General features: G+C 38.4%; 2 protein-coding genes across 5 annotated transcripts; one reads left to right on the top strand and one right to left on the bottom strand.

Annotated features, from left to right (window-relative positions):
- The first annotated feature begins 297 nt into the window (after positions 1–297).
- Positions 298–12,727, top strand: hmgcll1 (3-hydroxymethyl-3-methylglutaryl-CoA lyase like 1). Of its 4 annotated transcripts, none has more exons than XM_068568546.1 (9): positions 298–555; positions 2,347–2,424; positions 2,919–3,026; positions 3,413–3,508; positions 3,680–3,828; positions 4,526–4,589; positions 4,798–4,986; positions 11,238–11,363; positions 11,754–12,727. In XM_068568546.1, the coding sequence occupies exons 1-9, from the start codon at positions 460–462 to the stop codon at positions 11,856–11,858; spliced, it is 1,011 nt and encodes a 336-aa protein (XP_068424647.1). In that variant the 5' UTR covers positions 298–459; the 3' UTR covers positions 11,859–12,727. The 4 variants fall into 4 exon arrangements, with proteins under 4 accessions (XP_068424647.1, XP_068424649.1, XP_068424648.1 ...); XM_068568548.1 differs by having other exon boundaries at positions 1,707–2,424; XM_068568549.1 differs by lacking the exon at positions 298–555 and adding an exon at positions 619–1,811.
- A 2,568-nt stretch (positions 12,728–15,295) lies between these two features.
- On the bottom strand, positions 15,296–19,944 carry gfral (GDNF family receptor alpha like). The gene is made up of 9 exons (XM_068567134.1): positions 19,908–19,944; positions 19,498–19,629; positions 18,960–19,115; positions 18,734–18,790; positions 17,447–17,759; positions 16,011–16,270; positions 15,844–15,924; positions 15,465–15,546; positions 15,296–15,362 (listed from the first exon to the last, which is right to left on the bottom strand). The coding sequence occupies exons 1-9, from the start codon at positions 19,942–19,944 to the stop codon at positions 15,296–15,298; spliced, it is 1,185 nt and encodes a 394-aa protein (XP_068423235.1).
- Between the last annotated feature and the right edge of the window lie 4,888 nt (positions 19,945–24,832).

Here is a 24,832-nt window from a genome sequence, read left to right as displayed (position 1 = left end):
TTCTATGCCCTGCCTTTCCCTGGATGCACCAATATGGTAACATTCCACAAAATGCTTCCACAAGAATTCCCAGTCCAAAGTGCAGCACTAATCTCCCATATCGCTCCATTTGCTACACACCAATTCCCCCCTCCTCTCTCTCTCTCTCTCTCTCTCTCTCTCTCTCTCTCTCTCTCTCTCTCTCTCTCTCTCTCTCTCCATCCCTCTCTCTCTCTCCATCCCCCCATCCTCCTCTGTTTTGACCCCCTCCCTAGTACAGCAGGGCTGTGGCTGCCATGGCAACTGCTGAATCACCATCTGCAGCCGTCCTCTAATGCCATCTCCCCATGCAGCCGGGCCCTCCATCATTGCTAGGCCTCTGCATTAGCATATTTGCTTCGATTTGCTATATTGGTTGCAGCAGTCTGTGCAGGTCTTGGAGGACCCAGAGGTGCAGCAGGCTGAAGAGCAGCCATCCGGATGGGTAACGTACCCACGACAGTGAAGCACTGCCTGAGCTATGAACAACTCACCCAGGACTACCCATGGCTGAAACGCTGGCTGCTGGAGGAGAAGGTGGGCGTTGTTTTTCTTGTTTCTAATCCGCTGCACATGCTCTACCACATGACACTGTCATGACAGAGAGGATGCACAGCAGCCAACCTTCAGATGACAGCGGGTATGCTACAGTGCATGCTGCTTATGCAATGTCCTCTTCAATGGACATTTTGCTCTACTTTGACTTATGACTGCATTTTTAAGGATACATTACAGCATTTTTAAGGATTAATGAAAAAAGATAGGTAGATTGCACGCTATATGTGACTAAGCATGCAGACTTATGATTTTTGTGTTGTGTAACTGTTAGGCTGCCTCAAACCGATTGTTAAATATGAATTTAACAAGGAGGCAAGAAAGGCTATGTGTTGCAAGTGTGAAAAACAATCTGCCCGTAGTGTTTCCATTCAAATACCACTGATCAAACACGAAAGTAGTATGAAGTGTATGAAGTAGGCTAGTACTTTTTAGCCTCTTATTACCCATTGTTTTGGTATTATGGGCTGCACATTTCTTGAATGGCTGAATCTGAGCTGTTCTAAAAAGCTGGAAAACATGTCGTCTTCGTTGTCAATTGAATTAAATGTACTTAATGTGCAGTATTATCGTTACTGAAGCAACAGTAAGCAGCATAATGTCATATTTTTAACAATGACAAATACATATACTGTTGGGTAGTTAAATCTGACAACAAATTAATATTTTACAAATAAATATTGTTAATTAAAAAGAGCAAAATTAAAAAGGAAATAAAACTACTGAAGCAGCTAACAAACAAGTAGCATTGGCTCAACGGAGCAGCTTACTTCAGTCACATGCTCCATATATATTGTTACTCGTTACATCGGCTATTGAAGATGCAGAAGACCAGCAAGTGTTTCAGAAATTGGGGAGAATGGATGCAAAGGACACTTCAGTATGTGATTTGACATAAAATACTGCCAATGCAGCTCCATTAGCTTGCTGCCTTAGCGTTAGCTTATTTGGTTTTGATGTACCCAAATCGATTCTAAGAGCTATTTACTCATATTGTAAGTTTATTTTTATTCACAAGTAAGTTTATTTAGATTAGATTTAGTTGATGTATTAGGATAGGATAGGATTTTTTCTTTGATAGTAGTTTACTTAGTCTTTAAATGTGTTAACTTGGTAATGCTGTTGGCACCTAGTGTATAGGCCGGTACAGGACCGTGATGCACCTGGATAGGCCTATGACTTTGTACCAGCAACGACAGCAGCAGCAGTAACAGCAGCCGCACCAGCAACAACCACAGGTCAGGACGGGGTAGGCAGCATGGGGGGGTATTTTGTTCGTTTGTTTGTTTGATTGTTTTAAGTTACAATAAAACATCAGTAAAACCGAAACTCCTCATAGGCCCTGCATTTTTTTTTTTTTTTTTGATTTTGGTTTATTTTGTATTCATATTTATTTTCTTATTATTCACGGGACAATTGGCCACAACATCGATCTTAAATCTCTGTTAGGGACCTATGTTTGAACTCAATAAGGATTTGTCTCTAAAAATACGAGGTGCAGATCAGGAAAATACCCTGATTCTCAGTCTATCCCGTGTGGTTTGTCTGGAGTTACCCTCACCGTCTGTCCCGGTCTTCCCTCGATGAGACATTCAGAGTTTGCATCCTAGTGTCAAGACAGGCCTGTGTTTTGGTTCTCGAGTTTCATCTGGCTTTGAGGTACACACTTGTTCATGTTAAAAACATGTCCTGGAGCATCCCTTGCCAAAAGGATGACTGACTGCTTGTGTTCTCCTTGTCCTCTTCTCCTGATCCTCTTTGATATTGTTCCAGACCGTTACTGGACATAAGTATCCAGAGTTTGTTAAAATAGTTGAAGTTGGACCGAGAGATGGACTTCAAAATGAAAAGGTAAATTATACACTGGCATTTTAGTCAAAGATCTTATTTATATTCATAAATATGCACCCTTTTTTGTAGTACTATGCATGATCACCCCGGGGAAACCCCCATTTTCCGAACATGAAACAATAACATATGGGTTGTGTGCCATAATTGCCAGGAGCATATGTTTCACATTTTCTTTGAAATTGAATAGGAAAGATGACACGACTTCTGGCTTAGTATACTATGCTTAGCGTGTCACTGCTTTATTATTTACTTATTGCACACATGCAGTTTTACAGATTGCACTGGATGGAGGGATAATTGTTCTGCCCACAATGTGTTATAAAAAATATTATATATTTTGAGAAACCTTAAAGTAAAGTTAGTGCAAGACCTTGCATCTGAATATAGATAGCAATGTGAATTGCAAGCAGCGCAGCAACAATCTGCTTGTTATACCTCCCATCTTGAGTGGAATCAAATCCAGAAAGAGCAGTTTCAGTTTCATTGTTCCCCAGGAAATTGTTCCGACAGGGGTGAAAATCCAGCTGATAGACATGCTCTCAGGAACAGGCCTGCCTGTGATCGAGGCCACCAGCTTTGTCTCTTCAAAGTGGGTACCGCAGGTAATAACTCTTCTTTGTGCACAGCAAAAGAGTGCTGAGTGATTTATTAAGCTCTCTTTCTTGTCTGCATAACTACTGAGGGAACTCTGCTCCTCTGGCATCCTTGTTGGACCCACAGATGCTTTGGGAAAGAGTATTTTAAGAGTCCTTCATATAGTCGCCCTCTCATTCCCTGTCATAAATTGTACCACTATTTACTTCCAGAAAAAGAACAAACATGAACCATTTTGAACCCATTTAACTGATACGTGAAATGAAAAAGTATTTCTGTCCATTATGGAACGTCTGCTGCACGAGCTTGTGAAAACATTTGAGCAGGATGATGTATTCTCAGATGACTTGAAAGGTTTATTTTTCTACATCATATGTTTCCCCCCTTGATTTAGATGGCAGACCACACTGATGTCCTCAGAGGAATCCAGAGAGAACCTCATGTTCGGTACCCTGTTTTGACACCTAACATGCAAGGCTTTCAGGATGCTGTAAGCATTCATTTTCTATCCAGTGTTATGATTTCTGCTGCTATAAATCCACTATTTACCCATGCTTGTCAATCAAGTTAACTGTTGACATTACATTAGTTTGTTTTTCTCCAAATAATTCATGCACTTGTAAAACAGCTTTACAAGTAAATTATTCTCTCCTGTTTTAAGGTTGCAGCTGGTGCTACTGAAGTAGCGGTGTTTGGATCAGCGTCTGAAACCTTCAGTAAAAAAAATATTAACTGCTCTATTGATGAAAGCATGCTACGGTTTGAGGAAGTCATTAAAGCTGCCAAAGAGCGACAAATTCCAGTCCGTGGGTTAGTACTCTGGATATCGATTGTCACTTACCATAAGTGAAAACATACATATCTAATGTTTTTTTTTTTACTATAAATGAAAAATAAACTGTTGAAATAACTATAGTTTCTATAAGGAGAAAACACACAATTCACTAAGAAAGCTTTATATCAGACTTGCAGATATTCACCAGGTTCTATACAATACATGCTTTAGTGAATGACAAGGGAAGTTGGACATTAAAACAAACCAAACAGGGCAGGCTACTGTATATAGTTTAATTGTAGTGCATGTTATCTTAGATGAACCTCTCCATCCAAAAACATGGAAACATCAGTCCTTTGGTGTAAACGATGTTGCTTTCCAAGTGTCAAAATCGTTTTGATATGGCATCAAATCAAGATCTGGAGCACCATCAAGAGCTCATCTCCCATCTGACAACCAAATCTCATGTAAATGTGTACGCCTTTCAGACATCTCACTGACAAAAAGATAAACAGAGAAAATAACAAAACATATCAGAATCAACAGCAATCTTCTTCCTACCAGGAATACAGAAACCACAATGACAGAATAATCAGCAGCTTGAAGTTCTCCATGTTGATGAGAACCTTTGCTAACTACACAGCACTTCTTTAGTTTTTTTTCATATAGTTCTTCAAATGTTATTAAAAGGTATATAAAGACATTTAAATGCTCACAAACATCATCTTTCAGATATGTTTCGTGTGCCCTTGGATGCCCCCTCGAGGGACACATTGAACCTTCCAAAGTCTCTCAGGTGAAATACATATTTTTACATTCCTGTTATGCTTATTAAAGCTTTCCTGAAATTTTCAGTTGAGAAAATATGAATGAAATGTTATCACATTTACAAAATACAGGTTTTAGACATATGTACTGTAAATTTACAAGAGTTGAGGTTAATTCTTTTCTTGGATGATTTCCTGTTAATTAGCTCATTTGACTACATTTTGACTATTCTTTAGGTGACAAAGAGGTTGTATGATATGGGCTGCTACGAGATTTCCTTGGGGGATACCATCGGCGTCGGTACTCCAGGTTCCATGTTTAAGATGCTGCAGAGTGTGATGAACGAGGTGCCGACCAGCGCCCTAGCAGTTCACTGCCATGACATGTATGGACAAGCGCTGCCCAACATCCTGACTGCACTTCAGGTAAGAGTCGTCTCAGAACTACTCCAACTACTTTGGACCACAATGATTTGTAATGTCGTGATCATTATTATTAATAATCAGTATCACTAGTAGCAAAATAAATAATGTGTTTATATATTATTGTAGTAGCAGAAGTAGTGTTGAACAAATATTCTTATTAATATTTCTGTCAACACTTACAAACATGGACTTTAAAAATTTAAATTTTTTGGACAAAGACACAAGACATCAGCCAAATTCCCATTTACCGTACTTGCCAAAAATGCACAAACTTATTAAGTGTTTAATATACATTATTGAAGAAGATTTATTACGTAAAGGATAATTGTAAAGACTAAGAAGAACACACTTCACAGCAACACAGCCTCAAGGATGAACACTGAGAGTGACCTCATTTACGAGAGGGCCCTTAGAAACAAAGACATAATAACAAATCCAAACTTTTTTTGAAAATACACACACAAACAAATAAGCGCTTAATCCCAAACCCAGACGAATGACCATCAATCCATCTTTCTAAATGAATTTGCGGTAAAGGTTTACAAGGTGCTGCTCTCTCTGGCAGAACTTAGCTGCCTCACTAATCGCTCAAGGCACCTGGCATTTCTGGAAGTTGTGGAGAAACGTGAATTCTGGGAAATGTAGAGGAAGGAGTTTGAAAATTCTCATAATCTGGCAGTCATCAAAGACGTCTTTAAAAATCAGAGTGAAACAGAGAATTTGCATCTCTGCAGATTTTATCAAGTAATGTTAGATCTCTGAAAAAGGAGTAAAACTAATTCTGGCCCTGTTAGAGGATGATGCCCATTTATTTCAATATTTCTCCTTTGTCCAAGCAAAAGACAGGAATGCATCATCCTCTTGATCCTGCATTCTCTCATGTTGAGTTGTTTGACAGCTTTACTTTGGCAGGCACTCTCTGGGAATCTTCTCCTTCACATGCACATCTATCTCCATATGATGATTATGACCACTATTGCGAAGAATCACAAGCCGATTGTGGATAAATGCCCAGCCTTTAAATAAATCAATGTTCTTACTCGTGATGACATGAAGAGGAGCAACCAGATGTGGAAGCAAATTAGAGGTGATGATTTGTGTTCCAGGATATCTTTCATCCTCCTTAAGTAACTTATTGTAGAGATCACAAATATTCTCTGAGGTATAAATCAGTGTGCCTACTTGGGATAATCCTTTATTAAGCTTCTCCCAATCCATATCTTTAGACATCGTTTGGTGCAGAAGTTGCAGTACATTGAAAAACAAGACAGCGTCTTTTTTTAATTTCCTTCATTCATAAGAGCAAAGGATAAGTAATGCTGTTTTTCCACTGAATCAGGCACAATTAAGTTTGATTTGACTGATGGCCATTTATTCTGTTCATTTGAAATCATATCAAGTATTTAAGAGATTACACATACAAGTGATCATCTAATATATATCTCAAAAATGCTGTTGACATTCTTATCTTACCTAAATACTGTAATTGTGAGTATGAGGTGTAAAACAATCCAAATGTTTATGAAACTGACTGTAATGCAGAATCTGGCCTGAGCTTTAAAGACAAAATGTCAGTTTACAAAATTATGAATGTATCCTCTGTTTTGGGGAGTATCAAGAACGCACAAAACAAATGTGCATGTCACAATGGGACACACAGAAACACAGGAACCATCAGTCAACAAGGAAGAGGGGCATTAAGAAACATGATCTCAGCCTCCCCACAAAGCAAGATGATTCACAAACTGCCCACTAAAAAAAACAACTGAATCTTGAACATAAGATATTTCCAATGGGAAATAAAGCACATGTCACAAAGCACATGTGTTGTAGTGGAGGAAAACAAACTGTGTGGACTATTACGGTGATAAACTCTGTTTTAAAAAGCAGCTCGCAAAAAAAATGTAATTAGGTTGTAAATCCCTGTGGAGGAGCTCTTGTCGGGGTGTTTTTCACAAATTTGCCGGTAGCGAGTGTAAAACTGCCAGAAAGCCACACATAAACTAGAGGTAACGCAGATATGGCTGTATCGGTTCTCTGGAGCACATTGTCACTGCAGAGGAGGAAGCTCATTGGGGGCTGGGTGGGTCAACAGATGTGAGGGGGTCAGCACAAAGGCTCACCTATTCAGTGTCTGTTGGACAAAGCCACTGAGAGCTAGGTGGATAGAAGGGCCCTGGGGGGCTCCTAACTCATCTGTCGCTTGGCTGTTGAACTCTCTGACAATGCTGTGCTTAAAGACCGGCGGAAAATGATCCTTTTATTCGTTCGCTGCTGAGCACGTGATGAATGGCGCTGCAGCTGCAGACCCAACTCCAGAAACTTTGATAGCACTTATAAATAGCTTGTGTGCAGAAGACAATTATGCTCTGTGACTTTTTAGTGTGTGTAAATTGCCAAATAATTACTGTGGTAATGTCATTATAACAAAGACCTGGAAAGGTTTAATTAACAAGAGTCCGACTCCCACTGAAAAAATAGCCCCTCATTGTTGATCCTGGTAAATACAATAATGAGTTACCAGATACGTAGCTGGTGCTTTCCACTGACTGTAACTATTCACCTTCTGCATTCTTGTCGACTAAATATATACAATATGAATTTACAGCAGTTCATAGTATTGTAATCTGATACTCGCAAACAAATATTTCCTGCACCAAAACATTTCTGGATACAATCCTAAAACATGACATGACATCTCTGTCAGGACACAAAACACCATTATTTACAGTATTTGGAATAATGGTTTCACTGGCTTACTTCATTATTTATGCTTCTCTCTTAAATATCAACCGTGCTATTCATCTGTGACCCTGCAGCAACAACAAGCTGAAGAAAAGCTTAACAATGGCCGTGTGTAAAGAAGGCAATGTTACAGAAATTATCCTTGATTTTGGATGGCGGAGTGAGAAAGCACAGAGGGATGGCTAAATTCCTCTAGATCATATTTAGAATGATTCATCACAGCTGCCCCGTAGGCCACAGAAAATAATAGAAGCCGGGGATATTTAGCCTACCATTTGCTCACCCATAAACAAGATGGAAATGAAAGATTTTATCATAGCTTTTCATTAGTGTGCCAGAAGTCCACACCACCAACTGGGAGAGAAATGAATTCCCCCAACGCTGTCAGCCTTGAGTCACCTCTTTTGTTCTTGATAAAGACATTCCTCAGTCTTTGTACCTTTTCTCTTTTTTTCTCAGGAGGTCCGATGGGGGTGAGGGGTGGGGGGGGGCTTTGTTACAAACCTACTCCTGGCAGGTCACACAATGACAACGTATGTACTTGGATTTCACAGGCTTGGCAAGAGAATTATGTATTCTTACCTGCAATTTTGGTGTATTGTGTACCGCTGCAGCTGGGGAATACAGTATAAACTGTGTGTTGTCTGTCAACGAGCAAGAAGCTCCAGCATGATGCGCTGTGCAAGGTCAATGACTTTGTTTTACAAACAGGAAGTAGTACAGTATAACGTTATGGCGTAATTCCTTGATTTATCGTTAGCAGATGTTGATATTATTATGTTACATAATATAACATTATTATGTTATGGCCATCAGTAAGGCCATTGTCCCATGTCAGTGGTGAAGTGCTGTATTTGAAATTCCACATAACCAAATTTAATGCGTTTACACTCTTTATTTCCTTTTATTTAATAATTCACAGAGGTCAAAACTTATTAATTCACATTTATATGACGTAGGATTAAGGCTAATTTTCACCTGCAACTCATAGGCAGGATCATGTAATACATTAAAAGAAAAAGCTTTACAACTTAAATAAAAAAACATACAAAACAGCATCAAAATGTTTGTAAGAGGATACAGCAAAAAAGGATGAATATATAGTATTTTAAAAAATCCTTACAGAACAGACTGATACAAGACCAAACAACAACCAAAGTATAATATTTCAAACCAAACAAAGGACGCATAAAGCAAACAAACACACACCCTTTTGGTATTTTTTTAAAGTATTTAAAATGAGAGCGGGTGCAACAGGTGCATTCAACAGTCTGTGTCAATGGCGATTTGTAGTTTTGTACTTATTTTAATCGATTGTCTGTCATTTCAACCAAGACATTTTCTTTTTTGGGATAATTAAGTAAAATGTGCTTTAAATTTGATAATATTCTTTACCTTTTACTGACACACAGCTTTTCTATAATAAGATAATGATGATTGTCGTGGTTTTTGTTGTTCTGCTGTTTATGCAGCCAGGTTATCCATGAAGAGTTTATATAGTGAATGATGTGATTAGACAGTAAAAATGTAAATTATTTATTCTGTGTATGTTTGTTTTGTATTTTTTCGAGCTGCCCTCTAATATCCCGTTGCAAGCTCATGCATTTGTTCCTGGAAAGATATGATAAATGTGTCAGCAGTGGATCTGTGACAGCTTCTTTCAGCCTCTCAGTTTATGTAGCAGTGGGTAAAGCATCACCGCTTCATATCTTTCAGTGAATGCACGCTCTCTCTTTCCCTTTCTCTCTGACGCAGTTACAAAACCAAAAATGGGAGCTTGTCCATCTGCAGCCTCGTCCATTCGGCGTGTACAATGTCAACAAGCTTATCCCAAATCATGCGAGTTAGAAAATGCACTGTGTCTTTACCCTGGAATGCATTGTTTTTATATGGCCGCAGCTCACTGAATATGGCTTTTTAACACCGAGTGCACATCTGGTTTCTGGGCAGTGTGAACCGAACTGAGCATTGGCAAGCTGAAGCTGCTGACCACCAATTCCTGCACGATTAGTGTCCAGAGGAACAGGGCCCGCTGCTGAAAGGTCCGTTTTGTTCCTCTCTGAAACAGTATGCTGAGGACCCCTGGCCTAGCAGCTGAAAGTGAGAGGATTGGCATGGTAGATAACAACTCTGTGTTTATACTCCCCCAAAAAATATGCCTAGTACAATATCCTGCTCTGGCCTTACCCAAGGTCTGGAAATCTCGTGCTCTGCACACACCGGAGTAGATCTCCTCCTCCTTCCACCCCACCTCCTCCTTCTTCTCCCCTGCCAACACAAACAGCAATTACGGCCGGCTCAGACGCCCTCTGAAAGAACTAGGTTCTTGTCTGGAGGAAAAGCGACCAATTAGCAGCATTGTTCGAAAAAAGGCAATATAGATTCTTTTAATTTAGCTTGCTTGTTCTGCTCCATTGGGGAGAAGGTCCTTTATGACCCAATGCCACTGAGGGGATCCGTGTGTTCATTTTGTCTCACTGTGGGATCCTCTGACATCTGGCTTTGCCACGGAAGCTGGAAAACATCTTTAATATTCTCACGACGATCCCAAGGACATGTGGAAAACATCCGAGACCTTAGGCCGTAATGATTGAACAACTGAAGGTCTGGCTTCATCGTTTTTGGTGTGAAAACAAAGAAAGGTTACATTTGGGGATAGGATAGACACTTAACTGGCCAGAATTGCAGTATTTATCTCTTTATGTATTGCGTGCATTCAGAGAAATTGTGAAATACATCTAAGGAATCAACTCTATTTAAAGCTTTGACATCAAAACAAAAGCAGTAAATTAAGCCGTCCAACAAAAGCATCAAATCAGAAAAAAAAAACTTTTGAAAACACATCATTAATTTTCCAATGAAAGACTCTATTGTTGGCAGGAGAACAACAAAAAACCCATAAACGTTTCCCACAAAATAAAACAGCTATGTTGATTGTAAGCAGCCAATGAGCCAAACATGTAAACAACCTTAAAATAAATCTCTTGCCGGCACAACCACAAGAGGACAGAATAATTTGTAACTAAGGTCATCAGTGAAATCATTCATGACATTTCTAATTATTTGCAAATTGTTGTATTTTATTTAAAATGCAACAATGTTTGTATTGTTGTAAGAGGACACCGTCCAGCTAAATAAAAAAAAAAGTCTTCTCAATGTGGCAAGAAAGTGAATCCTCATGGTTAAGGGTAGAGTAGTGCTGTAAAAACATGAGTAACCCGGAGAATCAGAAACATATGAAATATTCTGTCGAAACAGGGCCGTAATTATGTGGTTTAAGCTGACAAAGAGGATGACTAAGCCATACTGCGGGACATTCTGTGCCCACTCATCCTCAGGACATAAGCCTACAGTTCTTTACAGCTATAAAACACGACCGCAGCCCTGGCAGGGCACGCTGCAGCGGGCAGAACAATCCAATAGAACAAGGACCTTTGTTCCTAGGTTTTACCTGAGGTGAAGCCTGTGTGGAGGGGCTGAACGTCTCCGTTGTGTGTCCTTTGCAGATAGGGGTCTGTGTGGTGGATTCTGCAGTAGCTGGCCTGGGAGGTTGCCCATACGCTCAAGGTTCATCTGGCAATGTTTCAACCGAGGATGTCCTCTACATGCTTCACGGCATGGGCATTGAAACGGTAAGTATGTCTTCACAGTGTACTTTGTATTTTATGTCTCTATAATCCCAACAGCTCAACCTAACTCAACAGTCTTTCACAGCCTATTTACATAAACAGATCGCTCTGCAAACACACTGCCCTGTAAATGTTTATTTTATAATATCAGTGGTTTTACACAACTTGCACAAGTCCCACAGTGTTGCGTGCTGGTCACAGGGCAATTTGTATAACAATCCTTACCCCTGCTGGCGGGATATTCTTACTGCACTTTAATTTTCTCTCACCTGTTGCACATATTTATTTAAAATTACAAACAGCCTGCCTTAAAGATGAGACTTTTTTGTCATGAGACAAAATCAACTTGAAGACATTTCATTTGAACTAATGCTACAATATTTTTTTTTGTAGGGTGTGAACCTTCCCAAAGTTATAGAGGCTGGAGACTTCATCTGCAATGCTTTACAGCGTGAGACAAACTCCAGGGTTGCCCGGGCAGGAGGCAGAGCACTGTGATGTGTTTTCTTAAAGGAATATATTTACAGATGTGACCCGCTTTAAAGTGCTTCCCTTGTTGTTGCTGCCTTCAGATGTTGCCTTTGCTTTTGTAGTTGAAGTACATTGATCCTCGTATTAAACTGTCAGTCAGAGGCGTCTTGGCCAAATCATCTCAAGAGTCATCAGAACAACATTGTGTTTTATGTTCCCAAATCAGCCATTTGAGTTTAGTTCCCTACCTTTTAATTCATGTCCAAAATGTTTGTTTATTACTTTTTTTTTTGTTGTTGTGATATTTGGTTGGTTATTAAGAAAGCTGACTATCAAGTTTTTAAAACTTTTATTTATGACAAATAAAGCCAGTAAAAAGTCAGTCACTTTCTTTTCTTTGCATAGCTCAGTGACCTTATGAGGTAATGTCACAAAATATGATTTTAGTCTCTTTTGACAACTTGCTAAAATCAATGTATTATCGTTCTTCCTGCTTTTGAAATATGCATATCTCTTTATGCACTTTACTCTGAAAGATCTTTTTAGCTTTTTCTACCTGGGTCAGATCCCATATGAATAGCAACATGAAACAAGACACATTTCAAACGAAAAATGAAAATTCAAAAGCTGTCTTTGAACAGAGTTTGCCCTCAGGTTTGCCAAAGGTCATTTAAAAAGTGCCCCATGATCGTTTTTGCCACAAAAAGCTTTTACCATGACATAAGCTACTCTTCGGGAGGATCCTTTGTGTGAGTGTTTCCTCCTGTCTGTTTATATCCTACTGTGCTTTCTGTAAAACATGATCAAATATGAAGATTGAAATGGAATGTGACACTAAATGATGAATGAAATGTAATCTAAAGCCTGATGGCACATAATAAATGGAGTATATATTGTGTCATTATCAGGTAATGGGCTTTTCATGTCCTAATATGCTGGAGGATTGAAATGATCAAAATAAAGAGAGAATAACCCTTGTGGATGTTTCTAGCTCATCAGGATTCAGTTTATTTCTTGTTTTCTCTCTCTTTGTTGGGAACTTCAGGCACCTGTTCCCATCAATCATTTAGTCCAATTAAAATACCAGAGTGAAAGATGGACGGACCCTGATGGACCTACGGGTTTAGCAAAAATGTGACTTGAATGAATAGGTGAGTGCAAGAACTGGACATTTGCATAACTGTATTAACATGTGATAATAACCTCCAATTGTGGCTCATCATCAGGCTTGCATACAATAATGTATTCAAGTGCAGTCTTACATGCTCAGAGATATGTTCTGGGAAAAGAGCTGCTTGTAGACAAATGGAATTCACGATGTAGATATCTAATAACGAGTGCATTTGTGAGGGATTTAATATGTTGTTTATTTATCAGAGTGTGTTTCCTTTCTGCTCAGAAGGTTGTGTAAATGTCCTTGCACTTTTATCTTGGCCTTTTTTTACAGCCTGGAGATTAGCATTACATTACTGCAGGTGTGTTGACCTCGTGGCTAAAGCGGATACAAAAGGAAGGACTTGCATAACGGTAAATGTTGGAGGCTTTTTTAAATTGGATCAATACAATTGGGGCCGTTGTACTTCAGCTGTAAAAATGTGTAACTTTACAATGTACGTGAGATGAATTTATCTGACACTTGTGCTAAACGTCGAGCAACATTTAAAGCAGTATTTATATTTTAGACTAAAGCTATGTTCATACTACAAAGCAACAAAAGCAGCCGACCAACTATCATCCCCATCCATAGAGCCTGTCCGCATTCAGGTGTTTGAATAAGAAGTCTTCACTCTGCAAATGTAGCCCTTTGATATAGGTTGGAACTAGCCAAATACTATATATCTGCCTTCCAGCCAAAGGATTAAAGTGGATTTTATTACAGACCTCGTGCTGCCAGCAGCAGCCAGCATACAACATCAAGTGATGCAGAATCACAGTGAGAGTATGGCGCTGAAACCCTCCCAGCTAAACCAGTGTGAGAGGACGAACAGAGACCAGGGGGACTTTGAGAGAGACAAGAAGCTCTGAGAGAAGAGCAAGTTCACCTTCTCATACCAGAAGTCACCCCGAAGAGAGATGGTGGAAAAGATGAGTACGAAATAAGAGGCTTCAACAAAAATTGTTCATTGATGAGCAGAACACTAAAAGTCTGGAAGACAACAATGTGTCTAATTTAAACAACAAGGTTTTAATGCAGAACAGAATAAGTAAAAAATAACTAGAAGTATAAGAGGATCCCTTCTCGACCCCCTTCAATGTTCATCCATCTTATTTACAGCTCCATCTTCATGGTTGACTTGTGGCCTTCTACCTGCAGGGGTCTTTCTGTGTGCAGCAGCAGGTGCTTGTGTGTTTTAGTCACTATCTCGGTCGTCTGGTGCAGCTTCCTCTCACAGTCGTGACATACTGATTAGATGAAAGACTTCAAACAGTCAGTAAAAGTGAATCAATCCTGTCCAGCTTCTCTTTTCTTTCTCTAAATAGGATTTTCTTTTCAGCATAAACATGGAAACTTTATCCTAATTGCCAGGGGAGGAGGGGCGGGAGGGAGGTGGAGGGAGGGGGGGGGGGGGGGGCTGATGATGTCTGAAGCTGTTTATTACAAGGATTTTACCAGTTTCTCCCTCTGATTCTGTCCTTTCTTTCATTTATTTGGTTATAGTGTTATGTGAAATGTTTCAGACAGAGCACAAGAGAGGATTAGAGTTCACTTCACATGGATTTATTTGCAACGAATTACGTGACAAACAAAACAGGCTGGTCCCGGTAATTATTAGACGATAGCTCCCGCCATGATCTGTCTAACACAACCCCCGAACCACCACAAAAACCTATAATTTATAATACACATTACCTTCCTCATTTGATAGTTGTCGTCAGTGTTTACGTATGATGTCTTGCATTCGTCATAACACCCTAACTTCCCGCTCAGACCCCCACTGTTTGGGTCAGTCCTGGGACTTCTTAAGTAGCGGCCTATCACTAATCTAACAGGCTCGTGCCAAAATAGGTATTGTTTACTATTCTTAGGAACATTAGAGAATGTTTGTGCGCTGTGTATAAACCTTTTATGAGATATAAAACTACTCATAGGATTTGCTATTAAATCATGAGTATAAGACATTTCATTATATATGTTATATATGTTCGTGACGACATGATTACAGTATATCAAATATTTTCTTCGACACATCCAAACACAGTCACCTCAGAAATAATACAGCATGTTGAACAAACTACAACTGATCTGAAGAAGAAAGAAAAGTACTGATGACATGTGCAACATTTATAACTGTAACAATACAGGTGCAATATCCACCCTCTTAGAAAGATTCACTGCTAGCTGAATTCACAATGAGTATGCCTTCCTTCGACATCTGTCAACAAGACTAATTGTTATATCTCATAATGCTACCATAATGAAGTATCTGTGTATTATCATGTATTATTTAACAGATAAATGAGCATTAGAGAATGACAACACAGTGACTTTTCTGCGGATGGTGAAATTTTGTTTTGTCTTTTCTCAGCATCCTACAAGACAACAAAACAACAAATGAAAGTAAAAATGAATTTGTTGCATAATCATTAGACATCTGAGAGACATGATTGTATGTGTGTAATGTAATCACTTACCATATTTTACAGGCAACGGCCATAAGTATTAATACAACAACTGCAACGAGTAGCATGGTTACAAAAGGATACAGTAGATAATCTGAAATACAAAACATATATTCAACATTCAATATGTCAAAAACAGGATTAATATTAATCCATCCATTAGCGACTGTACATCTGATTCCCAGCAGACATTGAGTGTGAGGCGGGTTGCACCTTGCACAGGTCGCCAGACAATCACAGAGACACCAAGACACAGTCAACCAGTTTAGAGTCTCTAATAATGAATCCAACATGCATGTCTTTGGACTGCACTGCACTCTTATATATTGGATTTCATTTGACCAATTTCACAGTCAGTATACAAAGTACTGAATTTGAAAAGTAAATTCACCATGTGGCCCTGTGGGATCTTGCTCAGATTCATCATTTCCAGGAAGTTTAGTTGGACCACTGTTGCTTTTCCCAGGTGTCACTGGAATACACATGAAATGCTTCAAAATGGTTCCAACAAACACAATCTAACAAATTACTGGAATGTAAATCAAAAGCCATACTCACTGAAGTGTGATCTATTGTGAAACATATCATGAATCATGTTGCACGATAACAGATCATCATTGTGCATCCCTTTGCATGCACAAGGATAGTGTAGTGCCGTGCCCAGAGTGGCCAAAAAGGCAATTTTACATTCTGAATCTCCACCACGGATGAAGGCTGGATCCATTCGGGTGATACATTCATCATTTTGAAGGTCACTTTCGCTGCATTGGGCGTCTTCAGAGCTCCAGCATTTCGCTCGGAAGGTTTTCAAAAGGTCTCTGGTGAAACAAAAAGGAAAAATGTTTAGGTGTGGTTGCTGTGCTTTGCTTTCTGAGTGTTTAGGAGAAGACACAAAGTGCATGTACATTATCTTCAACATCCTAGTGTATAGAACATTATTTCAGGAATGGGCTGTGGGGAAATGAAAAACAGAGTCTTTTCAACAGCACCGGTGATATGAAGATTGTTAATGTGACATTTCAGCATTATTAAAATACAAATTATAGATTTGCCTTAAAATATCTACTGTTACAAGCCACGGTCAATGCATGTGGTAACGTCAAGGTTGGAAGTAAGTAGTCCAATTAACTCTTACTGAAACAAAGTTGTTGTTTTTTGTGTGTAGATTTTACTTTTTCTTGAATACTATGTATTGATGTAGCATTTGAAAAAGTCCCAACTTTACAGCTACAGTCCCAAGTATCTGCAGCCGCTGTTGCCATTGTATTGTTTACATGAAATGTTAAAATCATTTTCAGGCGCCGTTATTCCCATAGCTGGTCTTAATTATTATTAATACTTTTATTGTTTTGTTGTCTGAGTTTAGTATCTCTTCTGATCAACTCTTGTGAAGCCATACTGAGGTTGCTAGTTGTATTTTTATATAAATAAACAGACTGCAGAGTGCCTGTCTGTTGGTAGGGGTGTGGTTGCTTATGTCATTTGTAAGTTTTGTGAGTCATGTAATGGAATCTTCTGTTATTTGACTTAACATATCCACACCCCTTTAAAATGTCAAACAGTGACATTTGAGGAACATTTCCACTGACCTAATATTTTAAATTAGCAGCGCTCTTACCTGAGTGCAATAAGTACTCTGTGCCACCTTTGGGTGATGTGCTCTAAGCCATTCATGACTTCGATGGTCAGTCTATTACTTTGGTTCAGACGTATACAGTCGATGGTCCAGACTGAATTCTGGGATGGATTGCCATATCATTTTGTACAGTTGTGTGTTTCCCAGATGATGAATAATGACTTTGATGACCCTTTACATGTTCCTCCTCTGCTACCAAAACGTTGCCATTTCTTTTAAAATTGGGTACAGATTCATATACTTCATAATAATACTTATGTTATGATAATCCTGAAGTGAACAACACGTCCACACTCGTTTTTGTACCTTCTGTAGTATTTCTGCAGTGTTAGACACACCCTGAAGAGGAGCTACATACCTGCAGTTACTATCCTCAACACACTGGTTTACTGTCTCCTGGCAGATCCAGGTCTGGCCTCCACATGTACCGCTGTGCAGAGAAGTTTTCATTTCCAGGCAGGTGTGATCGGAAGTGGCACACTCACACATGGCCAACATCTCTGCAACATTGTGCGGTATGTTGCCATACAACTGCTGAGTTGCCAGCAGACAGCGGTCACGGTCGCACTGTGCCTGGCAAGCTTGTAAGACAGGTACTAGGTACCTATTGCAAACTGCATCACTGAGACAAACTCTCAATTGGTCCAAGCAGGATGCAGAATTATCGTATACTGCAAAAAGAAAAGTAGCGAGTGAGTTTTTAGACTACAGACATAGGAGCAAAATGTATCTCAAAATAGTCACAAATGTGATTTTTATTCACGATTTGTGAGTGATTTTAGGTATTCACATATATGTGCTTGAGCTATATGTTTAAATAGTAAGCTAATTGAACATGTGTAAAACAGTTTTACAGATGCACACATCACAACCTGTATGAATGTAAATATTTTACGTGCATATTTTTAACTTCAACTTCAACTTCATAGATATGTCAATTTTTGCCCTGAAAAAGCTTCCTCCGTATAGACATTTTTAAAAATATTTGTGATATTCTTTTGTATTTAGATACAGATTGTTAAATGTGTGGGCATGATGGAGTTTTTAAACTTTTCTCACTGTCTCCAGGTCCACAAAATCCATAAATACATGCTGCATATACTTGATTGTGGACAAATGGGACATCTGGGTTTTCGGTCAAGTCTTTGTGTAATTTAAAATATCGGAAAAAAATCGGAAAAAAAGCCCTTGATTGGTTTACATTTTTCCCATTGCTTAGTATTTGCGTGAATACCAAAATGTACGCACAAATCGTTGTGCATATGTACATTGTATTGGTCATTATTTATTATGTAATACAAATTGGTGACCTGTATGTCATATGTCTTTATGTCATATGGCTTTATGTCATGGCAAAGATGCAGTCAGAAAACTTTCCAGGGCAATAGTTGAGATAAAAATGAAGGTTTACCTTCGTGCCCCTTCTTGAACTCATGGCCCAATTTGTCTTCTCGATACGTTACGGCTGCACACGTGAAGTTAAATTACTGCATATTGCATGGTTGTGATAACATCTGTCCACAGACATGAAAACACCTGACCTTGTACTCATACCGTCTTGAGGTATAGTTTGCTGTGATGACACACACAGACTCACATGGGGAAACAATACCCGTGTCTCTATCACAGCTGGAAAAATAATTACCATAGCCTAATAAACGGCTTGTCTGCCAGTCCATCACGGCGCTCCTCTGCTGAGCTGCTAGAAGAAGAATTGAAAACATGATTATCTTTTCTCCAACAAATGCCAGTCTGTTGTTCATAGCGGCACAATAGTGTTCGTTCAAACAGTACATCGGATTGCCTTTGGTAAACAAAAATGCAATTTCACCAATAAATGCTTATCACAGAGACGACTGAGAATACTGCACCTGGCTTTTGCTGGCATTGTGTGGCCAGAGCTTGTATAGAGTCACAAAGCTCCTCCCCCCAGGAACACACACACCCACGCAAAGACGGGAATTGGTCTAGTGCAGTGTGGATGGTCAAATTACAGACTGCTGAGCCTTTTATTTGGCACCCTTCATCTTGAATAACACAAACACGAGAGGGAGGCAGAAAAACAGGATTTTTCCATGAGTGAGCGTTTGTTTCTACTGTTCTGATGGTCTCTCCTCTGATTTTACATGCAGACAACACACAATTCACTATCTTCATATGGTCAAAATAGACACTTGGTGGCCTATTTATTCTCATCGATTTACTTATTTATACAAACTCTGCTCCCGGCTATTGCCTCAGTTATTACATTCAAGCCTTACTCCAAGGAGTGCAATCCAATTAAGTAGCTTCATACCCTGAGGCTCCCCAGAGAATTATATTACTTTAATCATGGCAGAAACATTATGATAACACAATGTTCCTCTACCTTGCAGCAGAAATGGTAAATTGGAAATATGTCACTTTTACCCTGACAGACACCGTCGTAAAATGCCTCTTCACTCCACTTGCATAGATTTGACATGCAGGTGTCCACAGCAGCCAAGCAGTCAGAAAGTGGAGATGAATTGCTGAGATTCGAAATATGAGGAATCACAATCCCTGAAATACAATCGCATGACAATATTTTTTTTTTCTCTTGAAAACTATTTTTTATTGCATTAAGTACATCACTATTTAGTAGTATGTTTTAAATACAAATACTAATGCATGTTTAAACATCCCTGATCGTAGACACACTTTGGTTCACTGTACATGCGTGATACCTTCCAGACATGCAGCTTTACTTTAAGTCCTCAATTTTAGGTACAATTCCTGACAACACAGCAACATTAGGATAAATCAGGATAAATAGATTATTTTGTAGTGACTGTACTCACCAAATATGACCGCAGCTTCCAGATGTATCAGTTGCATGGTTGTTGATGTAAAGCTGTCAGTGGACAACTGAGGCTCTCCTGCAGCTGACCGGTGCCTCTTGGTGCCGTTGCTACTTAAGCTGGGAAACACCTCCCACAGTCAACAGGATGTAACACACTTACTGGAGGCTCACTGTGTGCCATGCAATGAATGCAGTTAAAGAGTATAACAGACTTGGAAAACAACCAAAACAAAGCTTTTGTCCTGATAAAGTCATAGTGTGTATTTTACTTAAATGTATCTGATGCTCTTACTTTTCTCATCTCTTTATAAGCGACTGAACATGCAGCAGTGGACCATGAGACAATAAAAAAATTAATAACCATGAATTTCCCTCAGGAGACCAAAAACTGTGACCAGGGAGGGTGAATTATATACTTTAGTGAACCGTTCTGCATTAATATCCACATTGAATTATCCATTGTCATTGTTCTTTTGTTCATATTTTTTATTTGATATATATATATATATATATATATATATATATATATATATATATATATATATATATACATATATACTGTACAAACTAGTTAAATGTTAATGTTGATGCTTAGTTTCTGTGTTCTTTAAGGTATTTTTAATATTTCTCTTGTTTATTTGTATAAAATATCAATCTGTATGACGAGAGCTACGTGTAACTGGAGTCACACTCTATGAATGTGTACACACACACACACACACACACACACACACACACACACACACGGCCAATAAAGCTGATTCAGATTTTTCTTATTGTTGGAAATGCAACGACTGGATGAGTAAATAAGCAACTTGTATATCAGTGTAGAGCTCAGAGCTTGTTTCTGTTGCCCATAAGTAGCCAACAATTTGCAAATTATTGCAAAATGAAAGCTTTGATTATTAAGTGAAAAGTGGACTGAATGCAACTGGATGACACTGATCAACTGGAGTACACCTCTTGCTTACACCGTAAGACATCCTTAGGGTCGTGGCAGTTATGGTGATAGTTTTTTCTTTATTGATTTTCCTGAATCACACTTTCTCAGTTTGTGGAGCAGACATATCATTTAACCTCGAGTCCAAACCTGCCATGAGCTAAAACACTACTGTTGCCTTGGTGGTTTTCCCATTTGTTATCCGTGTTTTTGTGAGAGATTAGACCCAAAGATAAAAGACAGCAGAAGATAAACCATATGGTACAATGTTTATTGGTAAAAGATGTGGAGAAATACACACAGTGTGAGGAACAAACAACTTACTAAAGTAAGTAAGTAAGCTTCATTTGTACAGCGCCTTTCACAAACCAGGGTCATAAAGTGCTTTATAATTACAACAAAACAATCACAGTTAAGAAATACATACAGATTTAAATCCCCCCAAAAATGAATACATTGTGAAAGCTCACGAGGACAGAAGCTGGAAACACACGATGGAATGAGTGGAGCTGTGCAAGATTTCACTGGAGACAATAATTATGTAAATTAGCACACGCAAGCACAAACTTATCTTAATTTCAGTCGGGAAGATTACAGCCAATCAACACTTTAAGCCAGAAGAACATTTTCTTCCTGACTGCAGCTGCCCTTGTCAACAAAGCCTTCAATGTGTGCACTTGTTTCTATTCTTATATTGTCCAATCATGGTCGCTTAAGTTTGCACATAATAATCGCCTGGGGGCGGCGGCGTGGCTCAGCTCTGATGGAGCTTTGAAAACATTTAGCCATTCAACATTTTACAAGTAATATTTTAAGTTAGACGTGTGTGAGTTAACATTTAGAAAAACAGTAATCATCTTACTATATATATCAAAATATTTAAAAAATATATATTTATTAGCAATGTCTCCTATTCAAACAATGGCTCCCATTTAAAGGTCTGTGTGTTTGTGTTTGTGCTTGCTGCGACAATATTACAGCATCTGACAGTATCTTTCATACCACAGTCCAAATAATATCCATAACTAAGGCTGGAACAAATAGTTTGACATTGAAATTATTATCATAAATAATTTACGTATCATTGCATGCAATAGTCCACCTTTTCTTCCGCTCTCTTTCTCTCTCTCTTTCATTTTCTCCCTCACACACTATCAGTGAGCGATGTGACACTCCTCCTCTCTTTATATGTCTGTCCTCACTCCAAAGATTGGAATTCTTTCAATTTATTGGAAAAAGATAAATGTTCTTCAATCCATATTTGTTGTTCTTGTTCTTGAGTTTTGGTGAGCAGGCATATGGATAAAGTAGATCCATGTACAAACAATTGGTTTGTAATGAGAGATTTAAAACAAGCAGGCGTACAGCTTCTTCTCACCAGAAATATCTCTAAATGTGCAGATTCTAGAGATTTATAAAATATCTAAGATACTAAGTTAGTAAATAATCCAGTTGGCAGAAGCCTGTTGCACATATTCTTTAAACTTTCATAATGTGAACATTTGCACATTTGTTGGTCAATAATGTGCTCATTCGATCCATTTTTGTTTATTGTTAAGCACCAAAATGGCAGGGCAAATCATTGTGTAATAAACCTCACATGCCGCTTTACTGGCAGATAAATATGTAGCATTGATTATAAAAAATTTAAAATGGCCCGCTGGTTATGCATAACATGCCATAGTAGTGAAAATACATTATCTGAATGTGTATCGAGCAGAGTTAATGATTCCACTTGCCAATATTTGCAATTATTACTGAGAATTTAAGTTATTATTAATCCATTTTCATGTTCATATCATTTCCTCTTTCGTTGCTGCCAAAATAATTTACAATGTATTATCATTAGTTTCTCACTGAGACTATAGTGCGTTGCACCTTCATCACAACATAACGCAACAGTACACAACTGCTGTAGACGAAAAGAAATTCAGAATGGTATGCAATTCATTTATTCAACAACATGCAATTGTCAAAAGCTTGTAAAATCAAAAGCCATAAATCATATTTAATCATTTGCAGCAATAAATTCGGTTTTATCAACAAATATATTGCTTATACCAATGTTACCATTTTTAAAGATACAAAAATAACATATTATCTAGTAACATTTAGATACAAGGTTTCTAAAAACAGGCAAATAAGCATTGACATAAAAAATGAAATTATACTGAAATCCATTACAACACATCTACATTTACAATACAACATTTATGCAAAACTGATAGAGAAGTTGGATACAATATATCTGTAGACTGGAGTGGAGGACTTTGTAAACGGTTCCAGTCTGTACAACAATGGACTGAGGAAGAGGAGTACATGAATGCATTGCATTGCAGTTTGCCACAGTGTCTTCTAGATGCCACCACTAGGGAGCACATGTCTCAGATAGTTCCTGAATAAGCAGGGGGCTTTAGAGAGTAACTGGAACCCAAAGTTTCAGCTGATGTGAAGTATCAACATGGGCAGGGCTGGGGTCAGCTAAGAGACCCCCAGTTGCACCCACCAGAGCAGCATTACAGAAGAGAAAAGAACGAGCCTGTTCTCTCTTTTCTGTGGCCGGGGGGCTAAAATATATACTTTTATGACCTAGACGTAAAGATGGATATAGTCACACACAGTATCCACATAGAATTTAATAATTACAAACAAGATTTCTTGAGCTCAAAAGATTTTATTGATTTAAATAAATTCCAATCACCGTTTCAACATCACTAATCCATCGATATGCATTGGTTTACAGCTGAAAATAAGTGGTTTGGGGGTGTAGTTGTTCTTTAGAGATGTTATGTTGTTGTTTCAATATATATAAATATAAGTAAAAGAGATATCACTCAATCAATCCAAGACAAGACAATCCCGTCAGACTAGCTTTTTGCCGGAATTGTGCCCTGAATGATGTTTACATGGAATTATGTTTTGAAATTTGTCATAGTTGACAGCTGAGATCGGCTCCAGCGCCCCGAGACCCTGAAGAGGATAAGCGGTTCGGATAATGGAATGGAGTTTAAAGAGGATAAAATATCAATTGGTATTAAAACTACCAAATGTAACAAATCCACAAATACAATAAAAACATTTGTTTAACAAGCAGACTTTTTACCAATAACAATCTCACATATCAGCAACCACAATTCACGAGTCAACAAGCGTTCGTTTAGTTTGGCCAACAATTTTTTTTCCTTCACGTTGCTCCTGTAATTTTTACTTACTTATTTGAGGTTAATGTTTTAATGTGTAAACACTATATGCATGGCTAACTTTTTTTCAGAATTTATGTTTAAAAATGTACTTTGAATTTGCTTTAACAAAATAATTGCACCCACATGCAAGTGTATAAGCTGCAATTACAAACATGATTTGAATAATTCAACGTATGTGCTGGTTGAGTGGTTGCTGTTCTCTGAAATGTGGTGCGGTTATCCTCTCAGGATGTCTCAAACAGATGAAAATTCAATACGCTGTATCACTGTTCTTCCAAACAACCAATAATTATCATAAAAGATAAACATTTTCTCGAGACTGGAACATTGCCATTGCAGGCCTTGGCAAAGAGGATGTATTTTAAAGGAGAAAGTGAAAGAACATTGCTTGATACTGTATTTAGCAAGGCCCTTAACCCCCAACTGCTCAGTGGCAGATAAGATTTGATATTGATATTGATTTAGGGCCACAATATAGTATGTGTCAAATGTGCTTGGCAAGATATTAATATCATAAATATATATATATATATATATATAGAGAGAGAGAGAGAGAGAGAGAGAGAGAGAGAGAGAGAGAGAGAGAGAGAGAGATTTTGTGTAGATCCTGAATATCATGAACAACCGCGTTTCCCGGTTTTAAAAGCTGAATTACAGTAAAACCATGTAATCTTCTGAACTCACAGGACTGTTTAGCTTTTTTTTCTATGTATACCTTTACCCACTTCATTATTATATCCACATATTGATAATTGAATTGAATTAATCATACGTATTGAT

This window comes from Clinocottus analis, unplaced genomic scaffold, assembly GCF_023055335.1.
Source record: "Clinocottus analis isolate CAN_PGR_092001 unplaced genomic scaffold, fCliAna1.0.p SCAF_8, whole genome shotgun sequence".
NCBI lineage: Eukaryota > Metazoa > Chordata > Actinopteri > Perciformes > Cottidae > Clinocottus > Clinocottus analis.
Note: the sequence above shows the minus strand (reverse complement) of the source record. Positions and strands in the feature narration are given on the sequence as shown.